General features: G+C 37.2%; 1 protein-coding gene across 1 annotated transcript in view; it reads left to right on the forward strand.

Annotated features, from left to right (window-relative positions):
* The window catches only part of DMGDH (dimethylglycine dehydrogenase), a 271,725-nt gene that overhangs the window by 21,962 nt on the left and 236,165 nt on the right, over positions 1 to 13,598 (forward strand). The window contains exon 4 of the mRNA XM_053701370.1: positions 7,936 to 8,100. Within this exon, the coding sequence (XP_053557345.1) occupies positions 7,936 to 8,100 (165 nt within the window). The remainder of the gene's footprint in view (positions 1 to 7,935; positions 8,101 to 13,598) is intronic.

Consider the following 13,598-nt stretch of genomic DNA (forward strand, 5'->3'; position numbering starts at 1 on the left):
GGTATCTTTAGAAAGTCCATTTAATGGCGAGAAAAACAGTATATAATATGTATGGGTACAGTAAATGAGTAAGAGGAAAATTACAGCTAAACACAAACACTGCAGAAATTTAAAAATAGCCCTGGTCCTTCAGGGAAAGAAATTGAAAAATGGCCTTGGTCCTTAAGGGGTTAAAAATTTAGACTATGTGGTATTATGTTGTGTTTTTATTTTGTATATGTTTGTCATATGAATCTACTCTATTTAATGGTCCTTTTAGCTATGTTTTGAAGGAAATAACCAGCATTTACACTGTATGCCCACATGAAACTCCTGAAAGAAAAGACAATGGGCCAGATTACATTTGGCTGCTGCACAAAAACCGCCAGATGTAATCTTTTAACACATGCAGGTTAGAGCTCATATTACAAGTTGAAAGTAAACTTGGCGCGTGAGCAAAAGCCGACACGCACTTACTGTAGGACTTTCGATATCATGGCCGCGCTAACTTCTTCTTCTCCCCTTAGAGTTTAATAATGGAGAGCGCAAATGGAAAAAAATCACTTGCATGCTAACCCAACCGCGTTTAACCAAGTGCACTAAACTTGAAGGTAGTTATGCATATTTTACATTCCAATGTTCTTTAAATAGAAGAAAATGTTCTATTGATTTATATATATATATATATATATATATATATATATATATATATAAAATTTATTTTTTGTAAAGAAAAAAATATACTGTTTGTATATATATATGTGTGTGTGTGTGTATATGTGTGTGTGTATATATATATATATATATATATATATATATATATATATATATATATATATATACACAAACAGTATATTTTTTTCTTTACAAAAAATACATTTTTTTATATATATATATATATATATATATATATATATATATATATATATATATATATATATATATATATATATATATATAATGTTTCAATAGTAAATAAGCACTCACTGGACTTTGGCCGTCTGTGTGAACAATAATAATAAATGTGTAAATAATAATAAATACTTTTGTTCACACAGACGGCCAAAGTCCAGTGAGTGCTTATTTACTATTGAAACTTTGGATATTTCTCATAGCACCCTGGCAGATGGTGAGAGTGCATGCACCTACGAACTAAATTTCTACTATATATATATATGTATATGTAAATGCACTCGCAGGACTTTCACAAACTTATTTATTGGAACGTTTTCGGGGTTCACAACCCCTTCATCACAGTATATATAATATGCATATTCTCCTGTGTGAAGAACATTGGCATGTAAAATATTTACACTACATATACAGTAAAACAGATTATAAAATATTACAATTGAATAAAAATTATTTTTCAGGTGGAAAGGGCTCCAAAGTATATATACATTTTTTTTAAAAAAATATTTATATGAATATTTTTTATCAGATAGTGTGTGTGTGTATATATGAGTGTAACACTTTATGTAATTTATTTATGTTGTGTTTGGTGCAACTTTTTATTTTAGCCCTAATCCTTTATGTAAGGACTTCAGTCGCGCTAACCTGATGAGCGCAAATTTAGTTTGCACTTGTGCAGTCACATTTACTTTTAACTTGTAATACACTTGCAAGTAAGCGCACGCACAATATTTCAATACCGCGGGCTGTAAGCGCACCACTTGTAATCTAGCCCCATTTTGGTGGGCTTAATAGGGACTAGATTACAAGTGGAGTACAAAAATACAGGGAGTGCAGAATTATTAGGCAAGTTGTATTTTTGAGGATTAATTTTATTATTGAACAACAACCATGTTCTCAATGAACCCAAAAAACTCATTAATATCAAAGCTGAATAGTTTTGGAAGTAGTTTTTAGTTTGTTTTTAGTTATAGCTATTTTAGGGGGATATCTGTGTGTGCAGGTGACTATTACTGTGCATAATTATTAGGCAACTTAACAAAAAACAAATATATACCCATTTCAATTATTTATTTTTACCAGTGAAACCAATATAACATCTCAACATTCACAAATATACATTTCTGACATTCAAAAACAAAACAAAAACAAATCAGTGACCAATATAGCCACCTTTCTTTGCAAGGACACTCAAAAGCCTGCCATCCATGGATTCTGTCAGTGTTTTGATCTGTTCACCATCAACATTGCGTGCAGCAGCAACCACAGCCTCCCAGACACTGTTCAGAGAGGTGTACTGTTTTCCCTCCTTGTAAATCTCACATTTGATGATGGACCACAGGTTCTCAATGGGGTTCAGATCAGGTGAACAAGGAGGCCATGTCATTAGATTTTCTTCTTTTATACCCTTTCTTGCCAGCCACGCTGTGGAGTACTTGGACGCGTGTGATGGAGCATTGTCCTGCATGAAAATCATGTTTTTCTTGAAGGATGCAGACTTCTTCCTGTACCACTGCTTGAAGAAGGTGTCTTCCAGAAACTGGGAGTTGAGCTTGACTCCATCCTCAACCCGAAAAGGCCCCACAAGCTCATCTTTGATGATACCAGCCCAAACCAGTACTCCACCTCCACCTTGCTGGCGTCTGAGTTGGACTGGAGCTCTCTGCCCTTTACTAATCCAGCCACGGGCCCATCCATCTGGCCCATCAAGACTCACTCTCATTTCATCAGTCCATAAAACCTTAGAAAAATCAGTCTTGAGATATTTCTTGGCCCAGTCTTGACGTTTCAGCTTGTGTGTCTTGTTCAGTGGTGGTCGTCTTTCAGCCTTTCTTACCTTGGCCATGTCTCTGAGTATTGCACACCTTGTGCTTTTGGGCACTCCAGTGATGTTGCAGCTCTGAAATATGGCCAAACTGGTGGCAAGTGGCATCTTGGCAGCTGCAAGCTTGACTTTTCTCAGTTCATGGGCAGTTATTTTGCGCCTTGGTTTTTCCACACGCTTCTTGCGACCCTGTTGACTATTTTGAATGAAACGCTTGATTGTTCGATGATCACGCTTCAGAAGCTTTTCAATTTTAAGAGTGCTGCATCCCTCTGCAAGATATCTCACTATTTTTGACTTTTCTGAGCCTGTCAAGTCCTTCTTTTGACCCATTTTGCCAAAGGAAAGGAAGTTGCCTAATAATTATGCACACCTGATATAGGGTGTTGATGTCATTAGACCACACCCCTTCTCATTACAGAGATGCACATCACCTAATATGCTTAATTGGTAGTAGGCTTTCGAGCCTATGCAGCTTGGAGTAATACAACATGCATAAAGAGGATGATGTGGTCAAAATACTCATTTACCTAATAATTCTGCACTCCCTGTACAAGTATTTTGGACCTTAACACTGTTGGAGCATAATCTATATGGCTTGCATTTTTGTGCTGCTATTATGTCCAGAGTCAATATATATTTTGCACATGTAAGTATAATAGACATTATAATATTTATGTCATATAGTGCAGGTGCTTTTTTTCATCAGATAATAGATTTCTATGAGGACCTGTGCTAAAAATCATGTTGGATAACGATTGCGCGATAAACAGGAGAGCAAACTCTGCTCAAGTAGTGGAGTTTTTGGTAAACGGCTATCATGTTATAGAACGCTGGATATCCAGCAGGTGATAACGGTAAAGTCCTTTGCTAAACAGCTATCATGTTATAGAACGCTGGATAGCAGGTGATAACAATTAATAGCTGGTATTCAAAAGCGCCAAATGTGAAAGCTGTATTTTGGATGCATCATGAACTGAACAACTTGTAACAGGTGTGCAATGAGTGCGCTACTGCTGCTTCCCATTGCAAGTATAGGATCCATTGCAAGTATAAGATGCACTATTTATGTACCGGGTGCATTCACAATGCTTTGGTTAAACGTTTTGCATTTTAACCTACAACTATTATTACCTGAATGTGTTATTATTTGCACGAGGCCAAGCAAAAAATAACGCAGTGTGTTAACAGTTGTATTCGACTTAGGCATTTGACTAGGCCTATGTGTTCACTTTCAACCAATGTTTTTCTTTAAACTACTCTACAAATGTCCATCCTGTTAATTACAAGCAACAAGGGAGTTTAAGGTCCTGTTGTTCTGCTTCTAGATAGGCTCCAAGTAGAAAAATAATTTAGAGAGAGATTGGACAGAAGAAGAAAGGACCAGGGCCGCCACTAGAAATTTTGGGGTCCCTTACTAAACCATTGATCGGGCCCCCCACTTCTTCCCAGTCCCCATGCGCTGCCACTTTTAGTTTAAGCCAAACCCTAACGCATGCACTGCACACGTGAAGCAAAAAAGGGCATTGAAATTTAAAGGGACACTCAACCCAAATTTTTTCTTTCATGATTCAGATAGAGCATGCAATTTTAAGCAAATTTCTAATTTACTCCTATTATCAATTTTTCTTCGTTCTCTTGCTATCTATATTTAAAAAGCAGGAATGTGATGCATAGGAGCCGGACCATTTTTAGTTGAAAACCTGGGTTATGCTTGCTTATTGGTGGGTAAATGTAAGCCTCCAATAAGTAAGCGCTATCCATGGTGCTTAACCTAAAATGGGCTGGCTGCTAAGATTTATTTCCCTGCTTTTAAAATAAAGATAGCAAGAGAACCAAGAAAAAATAATAATAGGAGTAAATTAGAAAGTTGCTTAAAATTTCATGCTCAATCTGAATCATGAAAGAAAAAAAATTGGGTTCTGCGTCCCTTTAACAGCTGCAAGCAATGTATGCATCATTTCAAAAGGGCTAAATCTGCAGATAGGCAAGGTTGTTGGTGAATAAAAACAGCTATTTCTAAAGGAAGAAGAAAAAAAAAAGAAAAAAGCAATTCCAGGTAGTTTGCAAACCTCTGATTATTCCTGATGTCTGGGAGATTCCTCTTGACATCATGCACAAGATTACCCATGATGCCAGTGTCATGCAAAACCTCATTTATATCCAACTCACAAACGCATACATTTTGTGAGTGGTGGGGAGTACACAGGGACATATATTTATCAGGGAAATTAAATGCGTTGCTTATTTGGAGTCATCTGAGTGACACACATGCAGTACAGATGTAAATTTGGGTCAGTCACATCTTTTTTTTTATATGCTCCAATTCCTTTTGAGCCCTGTCTCCCTAATGAAGATATTGAAGTTGTCTGTCCTCAGGGACTAGATGTGTACAAACATGCACTTGAAGTTAGTATTAAAATCTGTTTTAACAGATTTAAAGTGAAAGTAAATCCTAGCGTTTCACAAACGCTAGGATTGACTATTGAAACACATAAAGGGGACTTTCATTCATGAAGTATAAAATACTTCATGTAGAAAGCTCCTTTATTTGTTTCAACCGATCGGCGATTTGAGCTGCTAACAAATGCCACGGCAACATTTTTTTTCCCTAAGATGTGAAGTTTTTACCTCTTAGCCAATAGCAGTGCGATAAATCCGGCTCCCATGGGCGCCAAGCCGGATTTACCGCACTGCTATTGGCTAAGAGGTGAAAACGTCACCTCTTAGCAAAATTTATTTTTAGCCGTGGGCTTTGTTAGTAGCTCAAATCGCCGATCGGTTGAGACAAATAAAGGAGATTTCTACATGAAGTATCTTATACTTCATGAATGAAAGTCCCCTTAATTAGTTTCAATAGTCAATCCTAGCGTTTGTGAAATGCTAGGATTAACTTTCACTTTAAGCTCTTATTGGGCAAAAACATATTGTAGCATTCTTACACAGTGCTTTTCCATATTCAAGATGGATTTGTTACGTCACTTTAATGATTGTTTGTATTCTTTAATAATGCATATAACATGTTTTTGTCGGTTATTTTGTGTTTCATTAATACAAACTTTAGAAATACTGTTATATAATGAGGCAGGAAAGTGGTGAATTATAAAGAGCAATCTAATGTTTTCTGAGGTAAAATATGATACCTTCACAGTTTATTCAGATATTTACAAATAGAGATCCATGCAACTCATCTGCTTGTTCTCACCAGACCAGCATATTGTTTTGATTTTTTAATTATATGTATTTTATCTGTGTATGATATACATTAATTAAAAAAAAAAAACTTTTTGCAGATTTAAGAAATATCTTGATGACTTTAACCAGCAGTTTAACAGTTAATACTGCAACTGATCAAAGTCACCAAGACATTTTTAACCCTTTGAGTGCTCAGCGCTTTCCCACCTGGGTGCTTGGCTGATTTGAGTTTTTTTTATTTTTTTTAAATATATATTTTTTTTAACTTAAAAAAAAAAAAAAAAATCAGATCCAAAAGACTTATACCTTTGGAAAGGTTAGGCAATTACCATTCTAGCGGTGGGTCTTGGGGGGGTCTGTAGTTGCTTAGATGCCTGAGATACAGGCTTCTAAGCAGCATGCCCCCTTTCCCTATACTTGTCATTGTGATTTTTCAATAAAGTTGCTTGGTGACGTCATCACACACAACGTGAAGCCCCGGCGATGCTGGTCACTTTACAGGCACGATCGCCGGGGTAGGAGGGGTTAATCATGGGTGTGTGAGACTTTTTTCCAGCAGTATAGATGGTATTTACAGCAAGATTCATTGGTGTCAGTGGGTGAAGGGGTCAGCTTTAGAGTTCCACACAGTCTCTCAGCTGCAGAATAAACAGCCCCTGTCTGATCCATGTTTTAAAGCAGGAGCTTGACTATAGCTCTGAGCATCCTTCTTTAACAAATTGCATGTTTGTTTTTAGCAAACATACCTAGTAAGCTATCCTGCTCCTCTGCCTTCTGAAAGTGTGCCGCTGAAAGCAGAAGCACTGTAATTCACCCATCTTCACTATTTGTTTTTGCCTCTGCCTGGAGGGTTGGGGGGGGGGGGGGGCGTCCCGACGATCCTCTGGCATCTACCCCAAGTGAACCTTGGGGAATGAGGTTTACAAGGGGGGCTTCACCTCCCTTGAACCCCTCAGGTAGAGGCAAAAATAGATGGTGGAATGGACCAATCAGATCATACATAGGAGATAGGCACTAATGCATCATCTGATTGACCCAGTAATGGGTTCATGTTCTCACTAGTGCCTTCATTTATTACACCAGATAAATGGCGTTCTAGCACTGTCAGAGCCCGGGGCCCCCCTTTGACATGGGGCCCCTGACTGGAGTCACCCCCTGATGGCTGCCCTGGAAATGAGCATTGGTGAGCCATGACAAAGTGACAAAAGGGATACGTCAGGGTCTTAAGAATATAAAAAGGGAAAAGTAGAATCCTATTTTACAAACAAAAATCTTCTTTTGTATTTAGGTATGTTATTCATTTGTTAAAGTATTGATATTTTAATAAGAATTAAATGAGTAACTGAGTTTTGGGGCTTTGTGTTATGAGATGAATGTCCCTTTTATTATTTTTTTCTATTTGCATTAATTGAACAAGAAACCTAAAATTTTTCTTTTATGACTCGGATATTGCATACAATTATACATACATTATACATACAAAAATATCTAATTTGCTTAGTTCTCTTGGTATCTTTTGTTGAAAACCATGTCTAGGTCAACTCAGGAGGTGAAAGGTAGCTGCTAATAAGTAGCTGCACATTATATACCTCTTATCATTGATTTTATTGTGATATTGGTAGAGTAAGGCCTGGGATGTTTGCATCCATTCACAATCTTAGCTAAAGTTTTATTTATATAAAGGAGTATGGAATGTTAACTCTTACTGAGTAATATATAGGCTGCATAAGAATCTAAAACACCCTGCTGCAGTGTGCAAACAGCAGAAATAAATTACAGATGAATGACTGACACTCCAGATATTATATATGCTCTGTAGATGCACATTTATTAATTCATGCAATAAATATACACATGTGTTTTAGGGGAACACCACCACATCCATCATGTATTTTATTAATAGAATGAAAGAAATGGCCAACATATAAATCAAATGTATAATTATAAATAATAAGAATACATAATATATTTAAAAAACAATTTAAATATAATGCAGTCATCAGTTTGTTTTATGCTCTGTTTAGGCTGTTGGGTTTCATCAACCTGGTAGTATTAGAATTGCCTCAACTCCAGCAAGAGCAGATGAATTTAAGTACCAAATGACACGTGCTCGTTGGCATCAAAATCCACAATATCTGATTGGACCTGAAAAAGTGCAGGAGTTGTTCCCTTTACTGAATATGGATAGGGTAAGTAAGCTAGTGTTCATTAACTATTACTAGTGTAGATGTTTGTCTTCTTTGCTTGTTTTGAGATCTTATTAAACTTTACCATGAAATATAGTAATTTAACATTATAGTAAAACAGTACTGTCATTGTGAAGTTTTAAAATTGTACATTGATAAAATAAACATGATCAATAGACCTATTTACCCTTAAAATGACCATTATAGTTGAAAAATTACATGCCCTCATTTGTTAGAACATGTCATTTTCAGACTAGTGACCCTGCACCCCTATGTGCTTCAACCCCACAAAGGGGTAACATTTCTGTTCGGGAACTGCAGAGCCCTGCTTGTCCTGAACATAACCTGCCACTTATCCAGTAATCTGTGCTAGTCACATGACCCTGTGGCAGTTTCCACTTGGGACTTGCAGTGTTCTGATGGTCCTGAGTGGTACATTACCTATGTGTTGAACACTGTTGCGAGGGTTAAATACATAGACGTGCAGGATCGCTAGTATTACAATTAGCATGTCATTTTTCAACTACAGGGGCACTTTAATATGTTACTTTTCTTTTTTACATTTAGACCCTTAGCTTGTGTTAAGAAAACTTGCCTGTGTTTGAAGTTTTATTAAAATACAGTTTACTCTTCCAAATATGAATTCATGCAACTTTCTACATTTCTTTAAAAAGGCTGTATGTGTATAGACTGTCTGCAATGGGCCCTCTCAATACATGGGCCCTGGTGCCACTGCACCAATCGTAGTTTCATTTCTGTCTCTCATCCATTCTTGGGTGCTTTTTGAGGTATGTTTCGGGTGATTATCCTGCTGGAAGGCCCATGACCTGCAAGTGAAACACAGATTTCGCTCCAGAATGCTGGAATAGTCTTTTGATTGTATTGTGCCGTGTACAGATTCTAGGCACCCAGAGGCAGTTAAACAACCTCAAAACACAGAGTTGTGATTTGTCAAAATGCTCTGCTTTTGTGTTTTTTTCTCTCTAAAGGACATTCTTCCAGAAGGAATGTGGCTTGTCAATATGCATTTTGGCAAACTCCAGTCAGGCTTTTTTGTGTTTCTCTCTTAAAGTGCAAGTGTACAAATACTTTATAATGTAATACTTACGGCCATGCCTGCGTGTTTGTGCGTGTAACTGTATGTGTGTGTTTGTGTGCACAAGTTAAAGGGACATGAAACCCAAAATGTTTCTTTCATGATTCAAATAGATCATACAATTTGAAACAACTTCTCAATCTACTTCTATTTTTTAAAAAAAATTGCTTTTTTCTCATTCTCTTTTGCTGAAGGAGCAGCAGAGCTCTACTGGGAGGTAGCTGAACACATCTAGGGAGCCAATCATAAGAGACAAATGTGTACTGGTGCCAATCACCAGCTTGCTCCAAGTAGTATAGTATATGTACATATTATTTTTCAACAATTCAAGAGTGTCTTAAAATGACATGCTCTGAATCATGCAAGATTTATTTTGAGTTTACTATCCCTTTAAAAAACAAATCGGGCATAGAGGTGGAGTATTACAGTAAGGGTGCAATTGGGAGCTGTGCTATTTAAAAACTTCACCAGTCGCTACAAACTCGAACACACACATTTTTTTTTTTTAGAAACTTATTTTACTTTGGGTCCCAACTAACTATTGGGATTGATCACAAATGTACCAGCATGGGGAGAGGTTACACAAAGTATTTGAAGGTGTTTTTGAGTATTAAATTGTCTTGTTCATTCCTCTTCTTCACATCCAGGCACCTCATAGTACTGATAAGACCTCTTAGATAATCTTGCCGGAGTGGAGAGCTTTAGATAATTGGGCTCCCATTTACCACATGATATGATTAAAGGGGCATTAATCACTTCTAGAGTAAAATATCAAATGCCTAAAGGGACAGTCTACTACAGATTTTTTATTGTTTAACCCCTTAATGACAACTGACGTACCAGGTACGTCATGCATTAACAAGCAGTTAATGACAATGGACGTACCTGGTACGTCAGTTGTCTAACAGAGTGCTGGAAGTGATCACAATCACTTCCAGCAGCTCTGAGGGTATTGCAGTGATGCCTCGATATGGAGGCATCCTGCAATACCCCTTTACAAGACTCCGATGCAGAGAGAGCCACTCTGTGGCCCTCTCTGCACCGGTAGTGATGGTGCCGATGGTGCCTTTGTCCGGTGGGAGGAGGGAGCGTGTGTGCGCGTGTGCACGTGCGCGGGTGTGCGTGTGCACGTGGGTGCACGTGCACGTGCACATGCGCGCATTAGCCACACTGACACCAATGAAAAGGAAGGGGAAAAAAAGTTTTTTTTGTTTTTTTTTTACATTTAAAAGGACCTGGGAGGGGGAGGGGGTATTGTGGGGGGCTGCTACACTACAGAAATAATTAAACATACAAATAAAAGTTATAAATAACATTAAAATAGTTTGGTTTGTGGGGCCAAACTGGGTACTGGCAGACAGCTGCCAGTACCCAAGATGGCGGTAATTAGGTAGGGGAGAGGGTTAGAGAGCTGGAGGGGGGGATCAGGGAGGTTGGTGCTAAGGCAGGGGTCCATCACAACTAAAATATTTTATAATTTTTATTTAAAAAAAAAAAAAAAACTCTTTTATTTAGTACTGGCAGACTTTCTGCCAGTACTTAAGATGTCGGTAACAATTGTGGGGTGGGGGAGGGAAGAGAGCTGTTTGGGAGGGATCAGGGGGTGGGATGTGTCAGGTGGGAGGCTGATCTCTAAAATTAACCCTGCAAGCTCCCTACAAGCTACTTAATTTAACCCCTTCACTGCTGGGCATAATTCACGTGTGGTGCGCAGCAGCATTTAGCGGCCTTCTAATTACCAAAAAGCAACGCCAAAGCCATATAAATCTGCTATTTCTGAACAAAGGGGATCCCAGAGAAGCTTTTACAACAATTTCTGCCATAATAGCACAAGCTGTTTGTAAATAATTTCAGTGAGAAACCTAAAATTGTGAAAAATTTAGTTTTTTTTTTTTTTTTATTTGCTCGCATTTGGCGGTGAAATGGTGGCATAAAATATACCAAAATGGGCCTAGATCAATACTTGGGGTTGTCTACTACACTACACTAAAGCTAAAATTAACCCTACAAGCTCCCTAATTAACCCCTTCAATCCTGGGCATAAAACATGTGTGGTGCGCAGCGGCATTTAGCGGCCTTCTAATTACCAAAAAGCAACCACAAAGCCATATAAGTCTGTTATTTCTGAAAAAGGGGAACCCAGAGAAGCATTTACAACCATTTGTGCCATAATTGCAGAAGCTGTTTGTAAATAATTTCAGTGGGAAACCTAAAATTTGTGACAAAATTTGTGAAAAAGTGAACTTTTTTTTTTTATCGCATTTGGCGGTGAAATGGTGGCATGAAATATACCAAAATGGGCCTAGATCAATACTTTGGGATGTCTTCTAAAACAAAATATATACATGTCAAGGGATATTCAGGTATTCCTGACAGATATCAGGGTTCCAAAGTAACTAGCGCTAATTTTGAAAAAAAGTGGTTTGGAAATAGCAAAGTGCTACTTGTATTTATTGCCCCATAAATTGCAAAAAAAGCAAAGAACATGTAAACATTGGGTATTTCTAAACTCAGGACAAAATTTATAAGCTATTTAGCATGGGTGCTTTTTGGTGATTGTAGATGTGTAACAGATTTTGGGGGTCAAAGTTAGAAAAAGTGTGTGTTTTTTTCCATTTTTTCCTCATATTTTATCATTTTTTTTTTTAGTAAATTATAAGATATGATGAAAATAATGGTATCTTTAGAAAGTCCATTTAATGACGAGAAAAACGGTATATAATATGTGTGGGTACAGTAAACGAGTAAGAGGAAAATTACAGCTAAACGCAAACACTGCAGAAATGTAAAAATAGCCATTGTCATTAAGGGTAAGAAAATTGAAAAATGGTCCGGTCATTAAGGGGTTAAAAAGATAGATAATCCCATTTATTACCCATTCTCCAGTTTTGCATAACCAACATTGTTATATTAATGTACTTTTTACATCTGTAATTGACTTGTATCTAAGCCTCTGCCCCTTATCACAGTTCTTTTGACAGACTTGCATTTTAGCCACTCAGTGCTGTGGGTTCTAAATAAATCCACGAGAGTGAGCACAATGTTATCTTTATGGAACTAGCGCTGTATAGCTGTTAAATACTGTACAAATGCATTGAGATAAGAGGTGGCCTTCAAGGACGTAGAAATTAGCATATGAGCCTTCCTAGGCTTAGCTTTCAACAAAGAATAACAAGAGAACAAAGCAAATGTGATGATGAAAGTAAAATGAAAGTTGTTTAAAATTGTATGCCCTATCTGAATTCTGAAAGTTTAATTTTGACTAGACTGTGCATTTTAATTATGCATATTAAAAAAAAAAAAAAACAACAACTTTGCAACATACTTTCAGTATTTCTTTCCCTCTTTATCTCTTGGGGTTTTCCAATTCAGAGAACTGGAAGTGCAAAACTGAAGATACCACAAGTCTGTAATTCCCTGACAGGCCTCTTCTTTTACTCACAAAATAACAGTGGATAATTATATCTACTCCAGTAGAAAAATCTGATTGGCTCCTTCAAATAAGACGGTGGTGGGAGTTTGGCAATTGAGAAACAATTGCAGCAGCCACAGTGTTTATCTATCCAGAAGGCTTTCACATTCCGTATGTGAATTTACTGCAACCATGCACAAAACTCCTGTTATGCACTTTTAAGCTTATATGTATACTCTGTTTACATACATAAACTAAACACACTTGTTTCCTTGTTTATTAAAGTTAAAGGGACAGTCTACACCAGAATTTTTATTGTTTTAAAAGATAGATAATCCCTTTATTACCCATTTCCCAGTTTTGCATAACTAACACAGTTATAATAATATACTTTTAACCTCTGTGATTATCTTGTATCTAAGCCTCTGCAAACTGCCCCTTTTTTCAGTTCTTTTGACAGACTTGCAGTCTAGCCAATCAGTGCCTGCTCCCAGATAACTTCTTGTGCACGAGCACAGTGTTATCTATATGAAATTCGTGAACTAACACCCTCTAGTGGTGAAAAACTGTTAAAATGCAATCTGAAAGAGGTGGGCTTCAAGGTCTAAGAAATTAGCATATGAACCTCCTAGGTTAAGCTTTCAATTAAGAATACCAAGAGAACAAAGCAAAATTGGTGATAAAAGTAAATTGGCAAATTGTTTAAAATTACATGCTCTATCTGAATCATGAAAGTTTATTTTGGCCTAGACTGTCCCTTTAAGAACATAGCTTGAATCACACTTTTATTTTTTTTTTTGCACTATATGGCAAAAGTATATAGACACCTGACCATCACACCAACATTAGCTCATTGGGCATCCCATTCCAAAACCGGTCGTTAATATAGAGTTACCAGTTATAATAGCCACCACGTTTTTGGAAAGCCTTTCCACTAGATTTTGGAGTCTGCCTGTGGGAATTAGAGCCCATTCAGCTTGAAAAGCATTTGTG

The sequence above is a fragment of the Bombina bombina genome, chromosome 2 (assembly GCF_027579735.1).
Source record: "Bombina bombina isolate aBomBom1 chromosome 2, aBomBom1.pri, whole genome shotgun sequence".
Lineage (NCBI taxonomy): Eukaryota > Metazoa > Chordata > Amphibia > Anura > Bombinatoridae > Bombina > Bombina bombina.